Below are 27,037 nucleotides of genomic sequence, written 5' to 3'. Positions count from 1 at the left end.
AGGCTGTATAATATAGAGGAAAGTCAGAAGAGTACAAACATTGGACTTTTTATTTGTTGTATTATCTGAAAGTTATCTGAAAATTTGGTGTTGTAGAATGTCACATGAGAACAAAGTATGGGATCCTGATAATAACTATAGTAATAATGTATATTCATATAGCATTTTTTGATTTATAAAACTTTTCTAATATTTTATCCTTGTAATAATTGTATAAATTAGGAAGATGGGTGGTAATCTTATTTTATAGATGAAAAAACAGAACCTTTGAGAGGTTAAATGACTTCTACAAATCCACACAATCAGCAAGCATTTATTAAATACCTACTAGATGGCAGGCATTGCTAGGCACCAGGAATGCAAAAACTAAATATCCCCTACCCTTAATGGACTTCACTTTCTTTTCCAAAAGTGTTAGCTTAAATTAGGCACACAGCCAGTGAGATAAAAAATGTAATTCTTCATGCACACGTATATATTGGGATTGTTTCATTCTTTGTATCTGGATCCTGAGCACAGTTTATCACACATAAGAGATGTTTAATAAAAGCTTGTTGATAAATTGATTGTTATGCAAATTAAATATAAGGGAATTTCAGTGAAATAGCACTAGTATCTGGGCATGGGGGAAATGAGGATCTTTGGGATTATAGGACTAATAAGCAGAGGGGCCAGCCTTTAGAATCCACACCCAGTACTTTATCTCCTATATCATACTTCCTTGCCTGTGGGCTCAAAATAGTCCATTTAATCCTTTCTCTCTGCTCACCATCCAAATCCAACTCAGCTGTTCTATCATAACTCCGCTCCAGGACTCAGCCACTTCATGGTACCAACTCTATGAGAAAATGGGGTAGTGAAGATTTGGCAAGGTCTCATGTCAGATATGGTCATACCAGCTGCAGTTTTCTGTAACTCTCTAGTGATTTGCTGACAATTTAGAGTTAAGACCATAGCCAAACAATGATGCCAGAGTGTGTCTCCTCAGCTGCCATCTCTACACACTGCTGGTAATGGTCCCATGTCATGGAACTTCAATGAACCTGGATGGCATCTGTTGGCTTGATGCAATTAATGGGGATGACACTCAGGCCATTACCCATCTAGCAGTTGCTTGTACCATTCATTTTGGCACTGGGTTATATCTTACTTTGTGTCATTATTTCACTATTTCATAAGATTATGTTCTATCTCCCCACAAAAACTGAAATTAGCTTGAGGACAGGGACATGTGCTAAACTTTTTTTATCTCCCCCCTCCCCAGTGCCTTGCATAATATCAGGCATACTCTGAATATTTTTTTTAAAAAATACTTTGTTAAATTCAATGAATAAATCTGGTTGAATCATAAGGTTGTTTTATTTTAAGTATTGGAATGTTCTAGTTTCATGACTCAGAAATCTTTCAACTATGGCAGGGCTAAATCCAGGGCCCACCTTAGGCCAGCCCTAAAAAGTTAAAATCAATTTCATCATCTTCCCACTGCCCTTTTAAGTATCCTGTTTTCTCTCTGAAATAGACCCCTCCTCTAGCCCCTAAAAGTACCCTCATTCTGCCTTCCACCCAAGACTTAACTCCTTCAGTAGTACTCCGTATTCCAAAATTATCCTATACTATTCCCTCTTCCATCAAAACTCTTATGCATTTAAAAAAAAGTTTGTTAAGCACCTATTATAAGCAAGAAATTGTATTTGTACATTATGGGTAATACAAAGATCAATAAGATTGATAATGTATGTAGAGGGTTTACTATCTAGTAGAAGAAGAAAGACATACAAATAACTATACACAAGCCATAAAGAAGAGGTTCCCAAAAGTGTATTAGTTTAAAGGAGAAAGACACACAGCTGATGAGATAAAAAATGTAATCCTTCATAAATGCATCTATCAAGCTGTCTTTTTTCTGTCAGTGCATTGCTATGAGGAGATGGTTGTACTTTTCTAAGACTCTGAGACTGGGGATTTTCTGCCCTACCATCTGAGCTGGATGGATGGGGATATATTTCAATCTATGTTGTTGGACAGAATAACCACATTGATGAGACCAGAGATCCATTGAAGTTCTGCTATCACTTAGCTAGGGTAGAAAATAATCAGAGATATCCATATTATGCTGTGAAGGACTATTTGCTTAATGTTTTACCGTAATCATCTATGTCAGGGACATTTGTACTTAAAAGAGAATGAATATTGATGGCGTTACAGGCAATATAGCAGATAAGTGAGAAACGTGGGCATCAGGAAGTCTTTCTGATTCTCCATGATGTCCCCAGATAACTACCAAGGGCCTCTAGGCATGGACTCTGAAGCTAGAGGTGGAGTTCAGTATGTCAAATAGAGTAATTGGTAAAGGTGTTCATGAAAACCAGTTAACTTCAGCCACATCCACACAGAGCTGCTTACCTAAACTACTTCTTGTTTCCATGAATCGTTTGTGACTTTCCAGAGTCACAAATGTTCTCTTTCACCATTTCCTCCACTTGGGACCCCAGATTCCCTTCAAGCCCTAGATCAGGTACAACATTCTTTCCTGATTAGTGCCCCATGGAAAGTCGCTTTGTATTTAATTTTATATATTTTACCCTTACTTACCTAGATACAAGTTGGAACCCCTCCACAAAAGTAGAACATAAACTCCTAAAGGGCAGGCCTATTTCTTGTCTTTGTCTTCCTAGGACACAGCATCCCTAAAACATAGTATGCACTTAAGTGGTTGTTGACTGATTAAAACAGTTGTCAAAAATGGTGGTCACAATTTTGCTTCATCACAAAGCTGCTGTTTGGAATGTGCGCAACTGTGTGTGAGAATCAAGTTAAATAAAATAGCTATTGAAGATTTTTTTTTTTAAATTACACTTTACAAAGCCATTAGTAAGAATGGAAATTTAGACATACCTTAGCAAGGTCATCTGAACTTTTTGCCCCATCTCTGGATAATTCTTTGGTTCCCATATCTATTTTCTCTTCTGTTTTTTGGGGAATTAAAGGAGCGGTAGCATCAAGATGCTGAAAGTTATTTCCCTCTCACCTTTTCAGGGTCCTGCCTCATCATAGCTCAGAACAGAGATCCTCTCTATCCCTATATCTTCTGGATATCTCCTATGAAGAAAGAAGCCTTGCTCAATAAGGTTCACCCCCTTCTCAAGAGTACTCTGAAATAGAGAATTGATATTGTCATCCCTGGACCAAAAAGCTTTTTCTTAGTTCTCCCACTGCAGGCTGAGTGAGACTTTACTATACCCCTGCCATTATTCCCCCCCTAAATCCTGAGAACCACAGGGAAAAGTCATGGGCTATTTGCAGTTCTCTGGAACATGAAAACATAGTTACCTGTTGGGATATGGAATCTTGAGGGTCCCCACTCTCCTTGGATCCCCTAAACCTTGAGTTATTCTATAGCCTCTGGAGGTTCATGGTGATGCTGAATGTCCTGCAGTCTCCAACATTATTCAGCAGGCTCCCTCATGGGCCTCAGTCCATTTGGTAATAAATATCTATAAGGTTCATATTTATTGGAGTGAATTTTACCCTCAAAATGGTCTGGAATTTGGGAAATTGTTTGAACATCCTCCTCTTCCCCGAAACTTCTAAGTAGGTCCAGCACAGGGTGAATCTTATTCTAGACTAAAGCAGCAGATAGACTTGGTCCACTCCAAATGTAGGCTCAGAGCCCAGTTTACTGGCCTGATGCATCAACCAGTCTATAGCAAATGGTATGTCATGCTCTTTGGCATCCATTTTACCTGGCACTCTTCCCCTCCCCCCAGGATTCTCTTCTCCTAGTCTTTATTATTGAGTTAACTTAAGCCCCAACTACAGAATATTATAATATTTAGGTATGAAATATTTTAAGATAATTAAACAGTTTAGGCTTTGAAAAATAGGGCACCTCAAAAAATGATAAAGTTTCTACCAAAGCCTCTGATAAATGTGGGCTTTAGATCTGCTATTTGAACTAGTACGGCCCAGCTATCCCAACTATACCCTGGCAGTCATGAGTTCCCCTGAAGTTTGTTTCCAAATTTGTGTGGTCCTTTTACGCTGTTTTAGTAATAGGTCATAACTCTCCTCTTTCTTCTATTTTTCAAATTAAAGTTTCATTCTCCCATGAAAGTTTGATGGTTTTGAACTATACATGTAGGTCAATGAACCTGTGCTCTCATTAGAAATTTATTATAAATGTATGTTTATTTAGCATGCTTGTCTAAAGTAATATATTTATTAATATTCTACTGATAATCCAAGACAAGCCTACCTGGCTAGGCAAAGCCATTTCTGTTGTTTAGTTGTGCTTGGAGTTTGACACTAAACGTAAATAGAAACAAGGGCTTCCAAACCATGCATTTGGATCCTCCCAGACTGCTCAATAACTTAGAAAACCATTAACATTATTATATTAATATTATTTATATTCTACTGTATTTTTATTTTTTTGTGTTAAATATTTCCCAGTTACATTTTAATCTGGTCCTGCCCACACTCAGGAGGTTGGCTTAGGTTTGATGCCCCTGCTACAGAGCTAGACTAGCAACTCAGGGATGAGGGAAGGAAAGGTGGACAGGGAGCACAGTGAGTAAGAATTAAGTAACATGAATGCAATACTCCTGATTTTTTTTGTTTCCTTTGGAACCACTATTTATTTCATTGTTGTGGTTCTTTATCCCAATTGCCTACTTTACTACCTCTCCCTTCCATCACATAAAATATGTCTTTTTTGTGCTTCCAGAAACTGGGCTGTCAGTGGAGAATGAAGGTCGCCTGTCAGTGGCTTTGGAACAGCCATGATCAGGGTGAAGGGCTGAGAGCCTAGAGAGGGAGTAGTCCCTAGGGTTAGGCTAGGGAATGAGCATGCTTCTAATTTGGTGTACTCTCATCTTCCCTTTTAGTTTATTAGCTCCTTAGAGGAAGGGTCTCCCTTCTTATTTGTTTTTGTACCTCTGTTCACTACTTATTTGTCTAGCACATTGGCATATATACAGGAAGTGATTAATAAATGTTGAATTCAATCCTCTCGTCCTTTCTTTATATATACAAGCTGTTGTCTCCATCACACCTTTTTGCAGCTTTTCCCCCTTTTTCTTTCTGCTCCCTATTTAAATCTTTGCTTTGATTATATAATTATAAAAAGCGTATAAAAAATTTCTTACCTGTGTTTACATAGCCACCACCTTTCCTTAAAATACACACACACACACACACACACACATAATTTCTTATGTTTATACACAGAGCCTCTGATACTTAATATGGTTTAAAGCTTTGGAATGTCTTAAGCCTGCCTCCCAGCTATCTAATTTTCTGGTTTTAAAAGGACAGATTTGAGAAACTAAAACAATCAGTCCACTCTCCAGAAAAAGAAGCTAGTTAAATTGTACCCTAGAAACACTCTGGAAGACAGCAATTGCAACATAAGTGTTCAGTGTTGAATTTCAGATACAAAATAAATTTCAGATAGAAATTGCTGAATGTGCAAACCTTTGCAAAGCCAAACTGTTCTCTTTCAGCATTCCCTAACATTAATCTGTTCTCTTGGGGCATTGAGAGTTTCCAGTAGAATGTCAAAATGACGATAATGCACCAGTTCATCATTAAAACACGGCTTAGATGAACCCTCTTGTCCTCTTGTTTTAAGACTGAATAGTGTATTACCAAGGTATGTAGGTTGACACATACTACACTAGAAACTAAATGAAATTACATACCAAAAGCACATATTGTAAACAATAAGTTTACATACCCAAAGCACATAAATTTGAATTTTTAAATGCCATTACTGACATGAAAGAAAGGTTTACCTCTAGTTTCTTTCTTTACATGAAGATGCATATTTTAGAAAAGCAAACTTTAATGTGCTCTTTTCTTCTAAAGTTAATTTGTCATGGAATTTTGAGTTTGTATTTTTGCCAAGAGACTTATTTAAAAATATATACAAAGTTCTGATAAAGAATAGGGACTGCCATGGCCCTGCACTCAAATGTCATTTTAATCAAATCAAAGTGAATGGAGTTCAATAACTGGATGTGAATGCTCAAAACTTACTGACACTTAATTAGAGTTAGGCCACTGAATTCTACTTATAATAGCTCCCCCTGCTTGAGAACAAAAAAGCCCTCAAAAAAAGGAGAAAACAAACACAGGATGTTTCAAAATAATAGCAACATTAACAGTCTGTTACAAGATAATTGACTTCTGTCAGCCCTAAAGATTGGCAGTTAATTTAAGAAAAGCATGTACCACTCCAACCCCTACCGCCCAAACAGCCTATGTTGAGAGCTCTCTCTGCCTCCCAGGCCCAATGTTAACAAGCAGGTTTTTATTTAGTGATTTTTCAAAAATTAAGACTGGGAGATGATAGTTAAAACTTTTTCATAAAGTATCTTCCTGTTCTGGTTTACTCAGGCTCATCCCCCTTTCCGTCCTTTTCCCCTTGAAAAAAGAGAGCTTCCATGTCATTCACATTTCTATCTTTTTATGTAACAATAATTTGCTAACAATTTAAAGACTAAGGTTAAGGTTGGGTAAATGGCAAAATTTACTACCCTGACCTTGCTACACCATCAAAAAGACTAAATGTCTAAAAAGACAAACAGCTATCATTACTTCCCTTAAAAAAAGACTTCTAAATAGCTTTAAAAAGTTTCCCAAATAGATCTTAAAATAATGAGCTACGTGTTTAAAAAGTTAAATTCATAGTCCAGTATATGGTGAAACCACATAAACTCTCTTTTCCTTTTTTCTTATCTGAAGTGGTTGACCTCAGGAGAGGAGGAGAAGGTTACAAGGTCAAAGTCTTTTCCTCCTTGGATCTCACTGCTTGCTGAGAGAGGGTTGGCTGAAAAATAGATGTTTTAGAGCAGAGGTCAAGGGTCATGATTTTAATTCTGTTAAGAAACAGCTGGTTTGAGTTTCTTTCCACTTCTATCTCCCCCTCCCTTCCTTACAAATCCACAGAGTGAAAAAAATTTGTTCAAAAGGAACCAGTAACATAAAAATACATAGTTCCTGTGTTTTAGTACTTAAAATGTGTCATCTTTGTTTTATCAGGAGGAAAAGAATGGATTTTATAAAATTAACTATACATGAGACCTGTCAAGAGCTTTAGTCCCTGGAATCTGTTTAAACATCAAGTTTAGTAGATCATAGGATTGTAGATTTAGATGATTGTTTGGTACTTTTTTTTTACCTTTCTCCATCAAATATGAAGGATTGAATGGAACCGCATGTTATGAAAGCCTCTAATGCATCAGATATTTGGAGACAAATTATGAAGTGTGGCACAAAGACTTGAAAGACCAAAGCGAGCCAAATGTTGAAGCTTGTATGGATAGCCACATTTCTGCATGTGCACATATGTTCATGGCTTTTTGCACATATATTCAGTCAGGTGCACATTCAATACAGAATCTTACCTTCTCATTTGGAACAGCATAGGCCTTAAAAATTCTGGGCTGTTTGGGGTTACGTGATTTTCATAATATAATCATGGATTTGAGACCTTAATATAAGTGTGTAGCAGTAGTTACACATAAGTCACTGAAGAAAGTATAGCTTGACTACTTTTATTTATGTTTCTGAGTCTTTCATGCTTTTTTTTTTATTTGAAGACACACACATAAAGAATAAAACTCACAACTCCTAAATAAATGGCAAACCAGTAACAGATTTTTTGTCTGCACTCCTCAGAAACATTGGCCTCAGGCTGTGTTGGTGTGTGGCTCAACAGCAATCAGAGGTCATAATTTCATTGGCGGTTAGCATCAGGTTTAATTTTTCTAGCATGTTACATTTACCAAAATGTCTGGTTTCAGTTATGCTCGGGCATTGACTGAATCCGCTTTGAGCTGCATGATGTCTTAAGGTACCTGAGGTTTATGGAACACATATGCTAATTGTTTTTAACCACTTTCCTTTCTAAACACAAAAATGTGTTTTCTGAAAACCATATAACAGTAGTTGTTAATGACAGTGCTTATTTCTTACTTTAAAGTACTTGCAAGTAGGTAAAAATGGTGATTTAACGAGACTGCCACCTACTGATTGACACAGTAGAAAATGCCCCAATGAGGAGAATTGATGGTTCCTTTTGAAAAAACAATTACATGCATTTTCTATTTTAATAAAAGTTTCCTTTTGTTTTTCAAAGTCCAAATTGTAATTTATTTTATTATGTTACTTTTTTATTATTATTTCTCTTTAGGAATGTGATCAAGTTCACATAGATGATGTCTCTTCTGACGATAATGGTCAAGACCTAAGGTAGGTCACTTTGAATCTAAGTAACAGTCTTCATTTAGCAATTTGATTGCTTGGATTATTGGAAGTGAAGTCTCTTCTTGGTTAACACTAGACTTTTCTTGCATCTAAATAGCACATATAACTTTGGAACTGATGGCTTTCCTGCTGCAGCAACCAGCGCTAACCTATGCTTAGCAACTGGTGTTCGAGGAGGAGTAGACTGGATGAGAAAGTTGGCGTTCCGCTATAGACGAGTAAAAGAAATCTATAATACCTACAAAAATAATGTTGGAGGCAAGTAACCGCAGTAAATATCCTAGATCATGCTTTTGTTCAAACAGGTTGTTGTTGCTGTTCAGTCATCTCAGTCATATCTGATTCTTCATGGCCCCATTCAGAGTTGTTCAGGCAAAGATACTGGAGTGGGTTGTCATTTCCTTCTCCAGCTCATTTTTTATAGATGAGGAAACTGAGGCAAATAGAGTTAAATGATTTGATCAGGATTACATATCTAGTAAGTGTCTGAGGCCAGTTGAGTCTTCCTGACTCCAGTTCTGGCACTCTATCTGCTCTACCACCTTGCTGCCATCAGACACATTCAATAGTTATAATTCTCAATACATCAAAATGCTTTTGCTTCTTAGATATCATTTGCTTATATCAGCACCTTTTAGTTTATTTCCTCTCACCAGTGATTATTACATCTCCTTAAAATCTTATCACTTGTATTTCACTTTTATCAGTGCCAGAAAGAGCATTGAACTTTGCATCAGAAAAATTGTTTTTGGGTCCAGGATCCAAGACTTGTAAGCAACATGACTTGGGTCAGTCACTAAATTTCCTTGAATCTCAGTTTCGTCATCTAATCTATAAAATATGGGAATAAAGTAAGATAACATCAACAAAGAACTTTGTAAAAAAAAAACTAACATGCTGCATTAAAGTTGAGTTGTCATTGTGGTCAGTGGTAGTATATGAGGGGATGGAATTCCTTCTGTTACTCAATGTATGCTCCTTGAGGGAAGAGACAGCTTTCATCTTTGTTTTTATATCCCCAGAACCTAGAACAGTGCCTAGCACATAGTAGGTACTTGTTCATCAGTGTGCTTACCCCTGTCAAATCAACAGGTCTTCTTGGTCCAGCCAAAAGAGAAGCTTGGCTCCAGTTAAGGGCAGAAATCGAAGCTCTAACAGATTCCTGGTTAACACTTGCACTGAAAGCCTTGACACTGATTCACTCTAGGTAAGTGGCCACACTCCAAGAGTGTTTATGGCAGGATGATTGAAAGAGTGTTTACAGCGAAATGTGTCTATGGTTTGTCCATAGTTTGCTTTCAGGTGGGTTTCATTTGGGGAAGTTAATTTTCAACATTTTTTTCCCCTGGTTCTCACAGGACAAACTGTGTGAATATTTTAGTAACAACTACTCAACTTATTCCAGCCCTGGCAAAAGTCCTGCTGTATGGATTAGGAGTTGTGTTTCCAATCGAAAATATTTACAGTGCAACGAAAATAGGTGAGCTATTTTTACTATCCACTCTTCTGCTGCAGGCTACTAAAAATGAAAGACAGTCAATGAAACTTTTATCTGATGGCTAAGTAATTAGCTACAGAAGGATCATCTGAGCAATTTTATTTCATTTTCAAAATTGGCTTGAGAATTCAGAGGAAATAAAAGTAGTATAATCCATGTAGTTAGTTGTGTATGTTGTTTTTTTTCATACATCTTCATATATCTGACCGTGATTAGGGCATATACATATTTGTTACACTTCACTTAGAATCTATTCTTAATAATACATAATATCATTTTTCTTCTTTCAGACAGTAAAGAGCAAAACTCCTTTGTTTCATAAAGTAAAACAACCTGTTGTAAGGGCTTGCTGTAGAACAAAAATGTAGCCATGCTAATATTTTTTGTTTAAAAAGTTTCTGGCTTCTTTTGCACTATTCAATGCAACAGCTATTTATTAGATCTCCTGCATCATACTAGAAATTATGGGGAATACACAAAAATCTAAAGACCAGGGGTATAGCGTAGTTGGGGAGAAAAGGTATACCTACCTGAAAATAATTAGAGATAATTAGAGAGAGATTCTCAATTTCCAAAGTATATGACTTTTATGTAAGTGATTATGAAGTTAAGAAGAGGAGAGCTGACCGTGGACCAGAGTTGTCTGAAAAGGTTGTACAGAGGAAGGAAGATGGGAAGTGAACTTTGAAGGATGGATAGGAGAGAAGAAAAAGGATGAAATGTTATATGAGGAGAGGAAGAAGAGGGACAGTATGCCTGTAGGCATGGAGGGGCATGAACGCGGTATATTTAGGGAATGGTGAGGATACATATGTGTTTGTGATTAGTGTGAATACCCTGCAGACAAAGAATTTAGATGATAGCAGGATTTGAATGGTGTAATGAAAGAGTTTGTATTTATTGAAATAAGTCCTTACTTCAGTCAGAAAATATTGTAAACACTTTAGCAGGGAAGTTACATGATAGAATGTTTTGGAAAGATTTATCTGGTTGGAGCAATTTAGCCTGATCTGGGAGTAAAGAAAGGAGTAAAGACAAGGAAAACAATTAGTCTGTTGCTGTAATCTAGTTATGAGGCAGTATCTTGAGCAGTATGAGCAGAGGAGCTGTCAAGAATCCAGTGTTGCATTGAGAATCTCAATATGTTTGTCAGTGTTGACCTCCTTGGTGAGATAAATTTCAGCATTTTTTGGCATTGCATTAATTGAAAAGCAAAAGCACAGTTCCTGCCCTCAAAGAGCTCACATTATAACGTTAGTGCAACACCATTTAGTAAATCAACATGCCCAGCTCATTTGGCATCAATCCAGCTTTATCAAATGCCATCTTTGAGGTCAGGGAGGACATATGTGTGTGTGTTTGTGTGTGTATTTGTATGTATGTATGTTTATATGCATGTGTATATGTATTCTAAGGAGAGAGACAACTGATAAATAGTTATGCGCACACAAGATATATAGATTGTAAAATGGGAAGGCACGAGTAGTATGGGGGAAAAGTCTTGCAGAAAGCGGTATTTGAGTTGTCTTAAAGGAGGTCAGTGAAGCCAGGAGACAGGAGAGAGAAAGGAGAGCAATCGAGGCATGAGGGACGCCAATGCAAAGGCACAGAGGTGGGATTTGGAGTGTTATGCTTGACCAGTGGCAAGTAGGACAGTGTATGTGGATCACAGAGTATGTATAGGGAAGTATAGTATAAGAAAACTGGAAAGGCAGGAAAGGATCAAGTTATAAAGTGCTTTGAACGCCAAACAAAACATTTTATATTTGATACCAGCAATGGAGACAAGTTTTCCAGGATAGTCAAAGATTTCCTAAGAAGGAAGGTACAAGCCCCAAACAGAAGACCTCCATACAGCTTATAAGGATATGAATCTGGATATGCTCTGCAATAAAGCATTGTTTCAAAAGTTGAAGGATGGGAATACCCATTCACTCAAATGAAAATCTCTCCTATTTGCTATTGTGTCACTGACTCTTTATAACCCCATTGGGGCTTTTCTTGGCAAAGTTACTGAAGTGGTTTGCCATTTCCTTCATCAACTCATTTTACAGATGAGGAAACTAAGGCAAACAGGCTTGAGTGATTTGCCCAGGGTCACACAGTTAGTAAGTGTATGAGGCCAGATTTGAACTCACAAAGATGAGCCTTCCTAACTCCAGGTCCAGTGCTCTATTCCCTGTGCCAGCTAGTTGCCCCTATTACCACCCTTATAAAGTGTATTTTGGTAACTTACCAAGGTCATGGGACCAAGATAATACAGGAATTGCTATCTCCCCAAATCAGCAGTCTAAAGTGGACCACACTCCCTAATATTTGGGTGGTGAGAATGAGAAATGACAAATAACAATATTCATCATCTAAGGAATACTTAAGTACAGAAGTATACCACTTAGAATCAAATTTGTATTTGATATAAAATAGCTATTTTATTTTTAAATACATTCATAGGGTTGTACCTCTCAGTAAAGATGAAAAATTAAAAATGGAAGACATTCTAGTGATCAAAAAATAATAATCAAATGTAATACTCCCTTTCTGTGGAAATATTTATTAATGGAGGACTTCATAAGTGAAGGTAGAAAAGAGAAAAAATGAACATTAAACTTACTGTATTTTTCTGTTAAAGTCACCATCAGATGCGACATAATTGGGAATCTGAGGACTGAGGAAAATTCAGGATTGGAACAATAGGCAAAATGCCAAAACTATGTGAGGATTGCTCACAACATGCTAACTTTTATAGCAGTGGCTTCATTTTAAAGAAAATTGAATATTTCCAAATCAAATTGTAGAAGAGATTCTATTCATTTCCTAAATACTAAATTTTGTCTTTAAAATGTAAATTAAATTCTCCATTGGACCTGAAAATGATCATCATGAAAACTTTTATTCTTTTTTTTTCTCAATTGATGACTTCACTGGTAAAGGGAAGCTCCCAATAAGGAAACTATGTTTACCAATGAAGAACAAACAGCAACTGTCCTGTCTATTCTAGTCTTAGAATTTTCAGGAGTACTGAGTGTTCCAGTGACTTGCCCAGGGCCACAAAGCTTTGGCTTTGTGTCAGAGGCAACAACATGACTCTGGCCAGCACTCTGTCTACTATATGTGCACCAGTATATCTTAATGAAAATTTAATTCTGAATTTATAATTGTTTTCTTAATATGAAAATGTCTTGTCTATAGCAGGCAAAATTGGAACATCTTTTATTTTCATCAATATCATATTTAAAATAACCTATTATTCTTTTTTCTGGAAAAAAGAAATCTTTCATTTTATTTATATTTGCTTTTTTATTTTTATATACATTTGCTTTTGGAAAAAATTACTATACCTAGTTTTACTATTTTATATTTGTGTGGAGAAAGCAGGTACTGTTTATGTGTGTTTTTTAAAGCATTTTAGTATTTTTCTAGAATAAGAAATATTAATGAAATTGTGTCCTTTGAATATATACGTACCTATCCCATTCTGTCAGATGCAAATGAGTATTTTTGAGGCAAAATACAAATATAAAGCAGACATTTGTTTAAGCAAACAAGTAATTTGTTCTCCTGTATATCTGATACTTATTTGAAATGGATGCAGGCACAGCTCAGCCATTCACATTTCGAAACCTATTTATAAGCTGGGCCATTGTCCACTAGAACAGGTCTGTTTGCAACAGAGGACTCAGAGCCCCAGTTTTTTTTTCCAGGAAGAGACAATGCTTGCATTAACTGCAGCACAGGGCAGACAGTGCCTCAGACAGACACTGTAGTCTAAACGAAGGTTTGACATAAGAAAGATAATGAATAGATAAGCTGGTAGTCTGTATAGAATTACCTTTATCCTATTTTTTTCCTTTAGGAAGAAAGTGTTTTATCAAACTTTGCTTGTCTAGGTATGGGATTTTCCATTCAGAGCAAAAACTCCCACTATTTCTCTGTTCTACTTTGACATATTATTTCAAAAGTATTCTCACAAAAATATCTCAATTGGACATGGCAACCCTTTTTTTAAAAAAGAACATGGTGGGCGTATCCTAAAAAGAATGATAGGCCAAATAAAAAGAACCTCCTAGATTTTTTCTCTTGCTACAAGAAAAGCAATTCTAATAACATTTTCCCATTTTCAACTTTGTCTAGATATGTTTTCAACTGTTTTTAAATGTCAGTGCAGTTCAAAACATTGTTTTTCACATTTATACATTAAAGTGTGTGTGTGTGTGTGTATGTGTGTACACTCACATGCATGTGTTACTTAAGAGGGTTAACTGGCTATTATTCTAAGCATTGCAAAACAAAATCTTAAAACCCAAGCTATGTCCATAGAATTGCACATCTTTGTCCTCTGATTGGACACAGACACGCGCGCGCGCACACACACACACACATGACAATAGAAAATGGTTTTTGTTTGATTTCCCTAGTTTCCTCCAGTTCATGTTTGTTCGGTTCCTACTAGGGAGTAAATGATTCCCAAAGTCATTTCTTGATACATGTGGGGGGAAAACATAATACTAAGGAATACTTAAAATTTCAGACAATTTGATTGATGAATTCTTCATTCTGGAGGCCTGAAATAACAGACTTCTCCACATATTATATTAATTTAGGCAGAACCTAGTTGAAGTAAAAGCTTTTAGTATATGATACAAATTAGCAAGGTATGAGGTACCTTTTATTGACTTAAGATGATTGTGTAACCAATTATTTTATTATCAATATTCTATTGCCCATACTTTAAAAAAATAAGTTTTTTTCCTACTTATTTCTGTCCTTTAGGAAAGGAAAGTTGTTTTGAGCGAATAATTCAAAGGTTTGGAAGAAAAGTTGTATATGTTGTTATAGGAGATGGTGCGGAAGAAGAACAAGGAGCAAAAAAGGTAATAACCTTTTCTGTATGGTTGGTCTTTTTTCTTTTAAGTGAATGGGTCACTTAAAGGACACTGAAATATTTTGGGGAACAGTGCACTGCCATGAAAGGAATTCCTCTTTAGATGTTAAACATTTCTCATGATTGCAGCTGTCCAACCAAGCATTTATTTCGCCCCTCTGGATCAGGAACCTAAATGTATCCAATGAAAAAGTCATTGTGATTAAGATACAAAATGATGCAATTTTCCAAATGCAGGCAGTATGTTAAGAAAAAAGTTTCTTGGATAGTGCTATTAAATATATATTTTGAAACAGCTCATGTAGATCTTTAAAGCAGTATGCCTGAGGGATTGTTACCATCTCATTTTACAGGTAAAACTTCTGTCTCATCTTAAGCTGCCCCCCTTGTGAAGTCACCTTTTCCAGAACCCTGGTCTTTCTCTAGAAAGCTGAATTTGTTTACAAGCCATTAAGATCATGATCTTAAGCATCTCGTGCCATTCTTATATGATCCTCACCATAGCACCAGCAGATAAATGTAATTCATTCATTCCTAGCCCTTCATTTTATTCTTTTGTATCCCTAGGGATAGTGGAAACAGACTTCTTCCCATCTGTAAATGCATATTTATTATTCCATCAAGCTTTCTTTTAACTTCAGAGGAAAAGGGAAGTTGGGACATCTTGAATCTGAAAGAAACTTCCTAAACCTCAGTAGCAATTTGGTTCTGGCTCTGATTATAGAAATACTCTCTAACTTTAGTTCTAGATCTAGGTCTACAGAGGTTTAAGTTAGTAACCTGCAACAACTCCCTTAATCTCTGTGTATCTCAGTTTTTCCCATCTTTAACCTAGATAATAGTTCACTCTTGCCTACCACATGTGAATGTTTACATTATAATCTGAATGTTGTATATTATTAATGATACTAAAATTTAGATAATATTTAGTAGAACACAAGCAAATTAAATCCATGGAAACCCACAGACATTTTATATATTATATGCTGTAGGATGTTTGATTGTTGTTCCCTGTTTCAGTTGTGTCCAACTCTTCATGACTTCATTTGGAGTTTTCTTGACAAAGATACTAGAATGGTTTGTCATTTCCTTCTCTACCTCATTCATGAGAAAATTGAGGCAAACAAGGTTAAGTGACTGGCCCAGGGTCACACAGCTAGTAATGTCTGAGGTTAGATTTTAATTCAGATCTTCCTGACTCTGGGACTGGTGCTCTATCTACTGTACCACCTAGCTGCCCCTGCTGTAAGATTTAAATACTCATAATCTCAGTTGCTAATCTTTTTTTCTGATAAATATAATTGTTCACACACTTTTTAAGAGTACATACTGTCTATGCAAATTTTCCATGGGATATGTTGAATATGTCATTAAATTAACCAAGGAGAACTTGTTCATAGCTAAACCTCCATTCATTGATCATGATATCTTCCCTAAATAACACCTAGATCCAGATGTTTGCAAACATCCCAATAAATAACACAAGTGGCACTTGCAGACAGACTTTGACCCTGAATCAAGCATTATGTATTATCACATCTAGGGAATGTAGTGGATAGAGTGCTGATCCTGGAATAGTCATCTTCCGGAGTTCAAATCTGGCCTCAGACACTTACTAGCTGTGTGACCTTGGGCAAGTCACTTAACCCTGTTTGCCTCAATTCCTCATTTGTAAAATGAGCTGGGGAAGGAAATGGCCAGCTACTTCAGTATCTCTGCCAAGAAAACCCCAAATGGGGTTACAAAGAGTCAGACACGACCGAACAAAATACTATATTCACATGATATTGGGTCTTATATGGGCGTAATTTCAACCCTGGAATCTAGGATAACTTCAGGTCTGCCTGAAATTAGGGTGAACCAAACTAAGATTCCTAGAATCTTCCCTGTCCCAACTAGATCTGAATGCTGGGAACAGTCAAGTCCCTTACTTTGCCTTCTCATTAGCTAATGGACCAGTCCAGGACTTCCCAAGAAGGTCCAACTCTACCAAGGATATGCAAGAATGGTTTTAGTAGCTAGGGAATGATCACAGACTCACAAAGGAAGCTAGGTGCCAAAGCAATTCATAGTTCAGGTTCTGTAACATACAGTAGTTTGGGTGGTGTGAGTCACTGATAGTATATACTGGATGTCCCAGTTCCCTCATTGTCCAGTGACACTGTAGAGAAACACATCTGTTTGTTCTATCAGAGCTGAGCACAGTCTAGTAAATCATGAAATTTCCCAGACTGTACTAGGGCCCTCCAAACCCACCCCTCCCTAATGAGCTGACAATAACTCCTGAATGTGGTCCAGATCCATTTCATCTTCTTGGCAGAGCCTCGAAATAGTGACAACTCAGCTACATTGGACCTCCTGGAGTGTCTTCATGGAGCCTATTACTGGACTGTATTTCAGGAAAGAGAGCCAAGGTTGAAGTGTAGTCAGTGTTGTGCCAAAGTGGGCACTTGCCAAGACATGGGTCTGCCTTAGAGGCTGGTATTTCTTACTCTGGCATTCTCTGGAAAGGAAAATTCCAGGATAATCCCTATTAAAGGTACCAAAATGTTGTCTTTCCCCTTGTAGTGACCAATGTGATGAGTCTGAAGTCAGCCCCTCACAGTGCCAGGAAAAATCAATAAACTCTGTTGAATCAAATCAAGAATACAGTTAGTGATTTTTTGACAGAACTTTCCTAACAAAGAGTTTTTATGTAATTTAAATGTGTATAAATATATGTATAAATACATATATGCATATATTTAAATATGTATATTTAAGTAAAACATAAAATAAATACTTTGTGAGGTATTATTTTTCTGATATGTATAATATTCATTTTTGCTAATTAATCATGAAGTACTTTGCATGGAATATTGATTACTTTCTTTAATATTACTTATCTTCTGTTCTCATATCACCTTCATTTCCAATTATATCATTTCCCCCTCCCCTTCAAAGAGAAGGGTAGAAAAGTAGTCCAGTAAAACTAATGAATACTTCAGCTTTTTCTGACAGTATAGGCAGACCTCTAGTCCTGTGAGCTCTGCACTCTGAGACCAAATTCCCACTAAAATAAAGATAGATGAGTTAGGAATTATTCTGTTAAATATTGCAAGCTTATTTCTGTAAGGCCTTAGATATGTCCAACAGAAACAGAACCATTTCAATGGTGACATAGTAGAGCTAGCCTCATAAACAAGATGATCTGGGTTTCAAGTACCTTCCCTCTCCCATAATGGCTGGTAAATGACTTAACCTCACCATGTCTTAGGCTACCCTCTAAGACTATGCCTAACAGACAAGAGACCAACCTGTGCTGATGGAAGGGGTTTCCTTATTAGGAAATTTTCCATTTCGTTGAGATAATTGGTCTAGTCCCTAAACCCATTCCCATTCAACAAATATCAATGATCAGGCTTGACCCTAAAGAAGAGAGGAAATGTAGCTCCTTCTCTTCTTTGCAGCCAATCTTTGTCACTTATATGTATTGAATTTTGTTGAATATCAGTTAAAATTGTATAGTTTCTTTTTGAACAATTTTTTTCTCATGAAACACTCACTAAAACATGAGACCTAACAGATACAGGGTAGTAAAGGTTAAATATGACTCCTGGCTCATCTATCTATATTTTAAACAGAAATTTGTACTTGTACCAGCAATCCAAAGGTATGTGCCACATTCGTGCTTTTTTTGAGAGACAGTAATATTCAATAAGCATTCATTAAGTGCCTACCAGCTGAGTGCCTGCGCTGGGGAGAAAAGACAGAAATAAAACAGTACCTCCCCTCAGGGAGTTCACATCCTATTCAGGAGAAAGCAACAGATAATAGAGAGATGACGTTAATGTTGTTCATCTTTCACTTCTGAGTAGGACCAATGACATTACAAGGATGATGTCTTGCATTGGATTTAAGTAAGGCAGGCAGAGCTGTGCAAAGTCATCAGCCTCGTATAGATAGACATAGATGTAAAAGTTGATATGTCTGTGTCCACACACAAAGTACAAAGGAAGACAGTAGGAAATTAGGGGCAAATCAGGAAAATTCTCTTGAAGGGGTAACAGTGAAATGAACCTTGAATGATGCTAAGGAATCCAAGAAGTAGAGGTGAGGAGTGAGAGCATTTCAGGCGTGAGGAACCGCCTACTCAAAGGAAGATGGTAATAGCCGTTGTAAATGAGCTCAGTGCATGTTTTCCAGAAGCAGTAAATATTTTCCAGCTATTTTTTTTTAATTTCAGAATACCAACTAGTTCCAGCAAAAGATCCAGATATAATATGCCTGTCACTTAATAGTGTATTTTATTTTACTTTTCTTTCATAACTGAGTATTCAATTCTTCTGTCCTTCATTACAGGCACAATATTACACTAGTCATGATTTCTATATTTGTCTAATAGAGAAGGGTCTGATTTTTTTTACTCACACTGAATTATGAGAGAACTCTTAAATAAGCAATATTACAAAAACCTAAATTTGGGGGGAAATAAATCTATAAAACAGGTGTGTCTCACTATACCTTAAAATAAATTATGGGGTGATTACCCTCATTATAGAGGAATTCTTTGCTTTGCAAAAGGAGTTAGCACAGAGTTCCTTTAAATAGCAAGACTGAAAATGTTTTCGTTAGCAAAAAGTAATTCACGTCCCGCTTCTTAAGAAAATGTCAATTAGAATTAAATGAGGGTTATGTATACATATTGACTATTGTCTGTAAATTTGTACATTTGTCATTTCCTCTAATTTGATCTTTATGATAAAGGTAGGGAGGAACACCTCCACGAGGATGTAGATTATGTTATATTGCTTTGCCTCTAAACTTAAATGAAACTCATTAGTAGCTGTGATAACATCATAAAATTTAACACTGAACTATCCCATAGAAGCAAATGACAGTTCACATCTCTTCAGAATTTTCCCTCACTCCCACATTTTGAGATGGCTTTGTTTACCTGTCAGTTTCATATGTCCTTTGATAAGCTAACACAAAGATTTCTTCTTTTCCCTCTTTCATCTCTTCAAATAATGCTCTCTTGCAATAAATGATTTAGGGTACAAAAAATGCAACCAGGGAGAGCTTTGTCCTTTGTTCCTTTATTGATGGTCGATGAGGTAGAATTCTATGGAACAAGAACAGGAGCAGAAGTCATCCTTATATTCTTTGCCAGTAAAGTCCCTGAGCTTTCTTCAGTAATTTAATCTGATGCAGTAATTTCTAAAAATGAAAAACAACCTCCACAGAGCCACAGTTAGGAAAGCATGTCAAAAGAACTATCCATTCTTTTGAGAATATTCTTTTGTCCCCAGAATGGGGAAATCCTGGAAGTGCTCTACCAGCCATGGTGTAAGGAAGATGTTCTTAACTGAGAATCTGTCAACCTTTTAAAAATATATATTTGGATGACTATATTTCCTTAGGTTTCCCATGAATTTCCTTTTATACATTGTGAGAACAATTGTGACAAGGGATCCCTAGGCTTACCAGACTGTCAGTTGGGTCCAGGAAACAAAAAAGGGTTAAGAATACATAGAATAGTGGAAAGAGCACTGAATTTGGAGTCAGAGGACCCACCCTGAATCCATACTCTGCTTCTTTTACTGCTTTTGTGACCTTGGGCAATTTCACCTTCCTGGACCTCATTCTCCTCATTAGTAACATGAGGAAATTTGATGATCTGTAGGTATGTTCCAGCTCAAAATACTATAACTGGCTTAAACCTAGTTCTCTTCTTCTAGCATGCGATATTGAGGGCAAAAAGAAATCTGATTGGTTTTGGAAAGCAAAATATACTTTGTGAAGTATATTTGTCTAAGTGTATTTTAAGTGAAATTAATGAGGCAAATGAATGACAAATGTCTTCAGAATTGAAATTGGATTAACTAAATAACTAAATTGACTCTTCTTTATAATGATATAAATCTTTAGCCTTTAAAGTAAAAGTTGTACTTCATTTTGTAACTTTACAGCTGAAGACAGCTTGTTTATATTGCAAATAACTGTTTATATGAAAACTCAGGAAGGAGAAATTTAGAAATAGGAACTAGACTTGTGAATGCCCTGTTATGGGGAGCTCCAGGGTCAGGAAACTCCCTCTCCCAATGCCGGCTGGCATTTTGTTTACCAAGTATAGTTGCTTAGGGGATTAGAAGTTACATGACTTGCCTAGCCTTGCTGCTTCTGAGGCCAGCCCTCTGTCCATCAGGCCACATTGCTTTTATAATAAAGAAGACTTCGAAGAGAAATGTGTTTTCCCCCAAGAACTTAATTCTTAGAATTAATAAAACATATATTGCCTAAATACTAAAGTCACGGATTAAGCAATATGATTTATGGATATATGGCAGACTGATAGATAATAATTTATAATGTGTTTGTTGATAAGGAAAATTTTTTTAGCTCTTCCAAAAATAAAAGATATTTCACATAATTCATTTTTTCCTCCTAAGGAGGCTATCATCCAGCTAAAGCCAAAGGATAGATACAGAAAGAATTGTGGAATGTACTTCTCTAGGAAGCCTTCAAAAGCAGATGCCTAATATTATTAACAATCCTTCAGCAAAATGTTGAAAAAAAAACCTATAAATTAAACATAAGTTTTTTAATAAAGTTCTTTTTGATAATCATTTTTTCAGAGCTTGCATGCCCAACAGGAAGATATATTGTTAGAATTATGTACAACCACATGGGTAAGTGCATAATTATCAGCAGGCAGAATATTCTAATGCATTTTTAGACAAGAAGCGGGCAATAAAAATTCTGAATTTTTCTTCTTCTTATTTAGGGAGGGATTTAGGTCTACAGAGTTAACTCTCTTTGAGCATTCCCAAAATTTTTAGCCCTTAACCCCTATTCTTCTTCCTCTTTGGCTTATAGTTTGGTAAACCAATGTTGTCTTACTGGTTTCTGTTAACATTTGTATCCTCGTGATTCTCAAATATACATCTCTAGCCCTGACTTCTGACCCAAGTTTCAGTCTTATATCCCTAACTACCTATAAAGGATATGTCCTTTTGTCACCTCAAATTCAACTCAACCAAAACCAAACTGTGCTGAAGCTTGCCCCACCTCCCAACCTCACTATTTCTATCACCCATCAATTTCTTTCCTCCATCCTTTAAAGATAACAAAACACCAAGTCCTGCCGGTACTACATCTGACATCCATTTCACTTTTGCCCTTCTTTTACCATATATTGGAGCTAAAGGTGTATAATAAGAATCATTGGGACATAAGTGATGACAGAAGCCATAAGACAGGATTGGTTCATTAAGTGAAAAGCTATAGAGGGCAAGGAATTTCTAAAACCTTGGAATGGAGGAGTGGGGGCCAAAAGCTAAATCCATAGGCATTCATCACTTCATGCCTCCACTCCAGATTGCTGCAGGCCTCTTGGTTTCTGTGACACAAACTGAATTGAAAAATGCTTGTTTAATTGAATAGTCTCTTCTCTCCTTTCTTATCTACTCTATGTACTAATTCCATACTCAGCTTCCTAAAAACAATTCTTAAAGCACATCTGTTCCCTACTGCCTACAGGATAATATCTATTTTCACAAATCCTATACATCCTCCAGGGACATTAGATGGTTCAGTGGATAGAGTGCCTGGCCTGGAGTCAGGAAGACCTGAGTTCAAATGTGACCTCAGACTTTGACTAGTTATCTGACCCTGGGCAAGTCATTTAGCCCTCCTTGCCTTAGTTTCCTCATCTGTAAAATGAGCTGGAGAAGGAAATGGCAAACTACTTCTTATCTTTAACAAGAAAACCTCAAATAGGGTTACAAAGCGTCAGATAGGATTGAACAACAATAAAAACAACCACCAACACCCATCCTTCATTGTCCCCCAAAAGCCTCACTTTTTTCCAATTACGTTTCTTATACAGATCTACCCTCTTCCCTGGACTTCTGTAGCACTTCTTGCCTTTTTTCTCTCTTCTCAAGTCTACTTTATTGTTCTTGGGTAGTGAAAACAGCCCTCGACCTGGAGTCAGGAAGGACTTGATTTAAATTTAGCTATACGGCCTTAGCCAACCATCTTATCTCTCTGAGACTCAGTTACCTCACCTGAAAAATGAGAATAATATTACTGATACTAACTACCTCACAAGGTTCTGAGAAAAGTACTTTGTAAGCCTTAACATAACATAAAAATGTGAAATTGTTATCTCCTGTTTCATATGTCTCCCCAAGTATATGATGTGTCTAGAGGTCACAGGGGTGATCTAACTTGCATTTATTTTGCATCCCCCACAACATCCAAAATGGTCCTTTGAATATATATATAAGAATTAACATAGATTCATGTAGCTAGAATGGTCCTTAGATGTCATCTAGGCTAACCCTTTCATTCTGGAGATGAGGAAAGAGACCCAGAGAGATTAAATGATTTACCCAAGGTTACACATCGGTTAGTAGCAAGCTCAAGACTAGAAAAAAGGGGTGTCATGATCTAGACCAGTACTCCTTCCATGATACTGCACTGGTTCTTTGTTTGGGTATGTTGGATGAATGGATAATGCCATTTGAGAGAACAAGGGTACACAATGTAGTCCCGAAACATTGATTCCATCTATATTTCCAGAGAATCACAATACTTTAGAGGATGTGCCTTAGCAAACATCCACTCAAAAACACACCAGGAAAGTGCTTGATCAAACTTTCACTTAAATACTTGTATCAAAGAGAACCTGAGGTAGACTATTCCATTTTAGAATAGTTCTACTTACTCAGACGATTTCCCTTATATAAGATCAAAATCTGTCTTTCTCCAGCTTCAAACTCTTGTTTTTAATTCTATTTTCTAGGACCAGGCAGAGAAATTCTAATACCTTTTCCACCACATAGCCCTCTAATACTTCGTACTGAAGGTTTGAAGGGCCTAACAGCACTGTTATAGGAACCTAATAAAAGTTGATTGAATGGAATCTTCATGCAGGAGACCTTTGTTGGAGCCATCATCCCTTCATTGCTAGTTAACAGGTTGGGGATCTAATTGTGAATCATCATACCTTACTACTTACTGCTAAACCAAGACACGTCTTCCTGTCCCAGCTTTCCTTTATCTGTTGTCTCCCTCTGCTTCTTAAGTTAGGGACTATCTCATTTTTGCTTTTGTATTCCTAGCTCAGAGCACCATGCTTGGCATAGAGTTTGTTGTTGTTTAGTCAGTCATATGTGTCTGAATCTTTACAACCCTGTGCACCATAGTGTCTATGGGGTTTTCTTGGCAAAGATACTGGAGTGGTTTGCCATTTCCTTGTCCAGTGGATTAAGGCAAACAGAGGTTAAGGATTTGCCTAGAGTCACACATCTAGTAAATGTCTGAGATTAGATTTGAACTCAAGTCTTCCTGACTCTAGGCTCAGAGTTTTTTCCACTGAGCCACCTAGCTGCTTCTGGCAAATAGTTAGTATTTAACAAATTTTCATCTGTCCATTCATCCACCCATTCATTCAAGTAGAGGCAATAGGGGAAACCTCAGGGTTACTTAGGCTTACTTTCTTTGACATGAAACTTCAAGTTCATGCATTAGAGGCATTACATTATACTGTAGCTATTCTCTAGGACTTTAGTTGGTGGGGAAATCTCAATTCTCCACACTCTCTCTCTCTCTCTCTCTCTCTCTCTCTCTCTCTCTCTCTCTCTCTCTCTCACTAAGAGTACAACTACTCACCAGATCACTATGGGAGCTTTTTGACATTCTCCATTTTCAGCCTGGGCCAATTTGCCACTCAGGCAACGTGGGAGCTCACCATATTGGTGCTGTACTTTTCCCAGACACCCAGTAGCCTTAGCCTACTGTAGCTCCAAACTCCCAAACTCAAATGACCAGCAACCTCAGAGCTTTAGTAGCAGTACTTCAGTACAAGTAAGGAATATAGGCATATAGTACCAAGCCCAGTTTATCTCACATTTTCATAATACTGTGTATTGGCAACCAAAAATGGGCTCCTTAGCACTTAGTCAACAAGTGCCCTTGACTAGTTTGGCTTTTTCCCCTGAACTGAATGCTGTTTGTATGTTGGACTGGAGTAAGCTTGTCGGCCCCTTCACCTTGCTTCCCTTGCTTAAGCTGATGGAAAGAACCTGTGCTTTCCCAGTCAACCCCTTCACCTTGCTTAAGCAGATTGAAAGAACCTGTGCTTTCCCCGGCGTACCTTACACCCCCCCGCAGAAGCTGGATGGTTAAAAGCAGCTCCCGTTGGAGCCAGAGGCTGCTACAGCCACAGCCACAGCTGAAGCAGGAGCTGCCAGTAGCAGAGCTGACCTACGGGAGGAAGCTGAACAAAGACTTCAGGCCAGTGGGTAATCTTTTTACCATAGAGGGGGAAGCATGATTTTGCTTTATGCAATCATGCTTCTCTGTAGCCTCCTGGTTACTCTTTCAAGGCGTACTTATTGGGCCTGGAAGCTTTTGATCAATATATCAAAATGGGGTTGCTGGTTCATGGGTTGGCTACTGTGGAGCCTAAATATATGTTTTGATTCTTCTGCCTTCTACTTTGAGAGTTTCTTATATCCGGCGGTTCCGAACCTTTCAGACATGTTTATGATCCTCTTTGAGATTATAAACTCTGCCCTCCTAATACATACTGTTAACCTAGCCACCAGAGGATGATCTTTGTTTGGATTCTGCTTTCTGATTCTTTATCAAGCCATTCTTGATTAGAAGGTATCATTATATCAGTATTCATTAGCAGCTTTTCATTATGTAAGGCCAATGAAAATAGAAAACATAGCATAATGGATAAAAAGTCAGACTTGAAGCCAGGAAGACCTGGGTTCAAGTCCTACTTTTGACTTATACTTATTGTGTGATCCTAGGCAAGTCAATGTTTTAAGCTACTCTCTAAGACTCTTAGTTGCAAAGAAGGCACTGACCTGAATTGATAGAAGGAATTTCATCACAGGTACTTCTTGGATCTCTGATATTCTGATATCACAGCTCTAATTCCTACAATCCCTAGCTCATTGCTAGTGAAAACCATTCGACTGCCACTGATGGGGGCAATCATTTCACTTCTGTCTAAACTGCCTAAAAATGACCCCTACTCTTTTGCAAGCATCATTCTGCTTGTGCTACAGAGTATGGTCATCTTTATGTAGCTCCTGGATCTGGTAAGATTCATCTGGTGAGTTGTATGAATTCACCGAAGGGAAAAAAAGACACCCCTCCAAAAAATTTGTTGAGTGGTAACTTCCTTCGTTGTATCCTCAAACCCTAGTACTTAAATAAACTGTTATCATTATGCCACCTTTTCCCCCTTCATTGATAACAAGAATGAATTAGCCAGAGTGATACCAGTGACCATCCTAGGTTGGGGGGAATTTCAGCCAGAATACAAATCCACAGATGGAATATTTTTAAGTTAATGAATACAGCAGAAGGGGTTGTTAGTTTGTTTCCTGAACTACTTCCATACCTATCATGCAGGAAAGATCACGTGGCCATCACGGAGCTCTGGAGTCAGAACGCAGGGTCTTAATATCCTACTTTTGCTCCTTATGGGTTTTATGAGCGTGAGCCATCCATTTAACCAATTTGGGATCCCTTTTCCTCATCTACAAAAGGATGGTGGTGTTCTAAATATCGCCTCTGAGTCCCTTTGAATTTTAAATCTCACATCTACTATATTATGTTGTAATATAAAGCCTTATTAAAAGTATTGAATTTTGTCATACAGTAGCTGATTTAGAAGAATCATATCAAGAGTCTCCTTGATCGAGGAGAGCAAAAAAATTAATGATGTTGCCATAATCAGCTATCTTGTCATTCTCAAAAAATATGAGCATTTTTAAAACATTAGAACATTTTTCAGCACTTAAGATGCTAAAATCGAAGCAATGTTTCCTTTCATTGATTGTAAATCTCCATGGGTTTGTCTGAGGATCCCAAGGCTTCATTTTATGACCTTAAATGAAAAACACGAAACTCAGACAAAGGTTCACGTTGTAGTTTGGCAGGTCCCTTACACTTTGTAAGATCTCATTCGTGATGTTAAAAAGATATTAATTCCTAGAATTCCAGAATTGAAATGGAATTCAAAGGTAATCTGTTGCAGCCTTTCTGAGGTAGTATTGGCACAGGGGAAAGATAGCTGGCTCTGGAGTCAAAGGACATGACTTCAAATCCTACTTTTAAGGCTTCTATCTGTGTGACCTTGGGCAAGTCACTTTACTTCCCTAGACCTCTGTACCCTTGTGTAAAATAGTTTGAATTAAATACCCACAGAGGTTCTTTCTATCCCTAGATCTATAAGTCAGTGGTCTTTACCCAAGACATGAATCTTGTCTATGTCCAACAAGCTGAGGCCAAAAACCTCCTATGTTGGGGAATTCTTTATCTCATAGGCATTTCATTCAATTTCTTTTTTTTGTTTTTCTTTCTTTTCTTTTTTC

At 37.2% G+C, this 27,037-nt stretch overlaps 1 protein-coding gene across 6 annotated transcripts in view; it reads left to right on the top strand.

Annotated features, from left to right (window-relative positions):
- Positions 1-27,037, top strand: part of EYA1 (EYA transcriptional coactivator and phosphatase 1) — a 159,649-nt gene that overhangs the window by 127,899 nt on the left and 4,713 nt on the right. For 5 of the 6 annotated variants that reach the window (XM_036765897.1, XM_036765889.1, XM_036765883.1 and 2 more), the window contains 5 exons: positions 8,198-8,256; positions 8,369-8,529; positions 9,364-9,478; positions 9,630-9,751; positions 14,540-14,640. In XM_036765897.1, coding sequence (XP_036621792.1) covers positions 8,198-8,256; positions 8,369-8,529; positions 9,364-9,478; positions 9,630-9,751; positions 14,540-14,640 — 558 coding nt within the window. The remainder of the gene's footprint in view (positions 1-8,197; positions 8,257-8,368; positions 8,530-9,363; positions 9,479-9,629; positions 9,752-14,539; positions 14,641-27,037) is intronic. The other variant, XM_036765874.1, reaches the window with a different exon arrangement.

This window comes from Trichosurus vulpecula, chromosome 1 (assembly GCF_011100635.1).
Source record: "Trichosurus vulpecula isolate mTriVul1 chromosome 1, mTriVul1.pri, whole genome shotgun sequence".
NCBI lineage: Eukaryota > Metazoa > Chordata > Mammalia > Diprotodontia > Phalangeridae > Trichosurus > Trichosurus vulpecula.
Note: the sequence above shows the minus strand (reverse complement) of the source record. Positions and strands in the feature narration are given on the sequence as shown.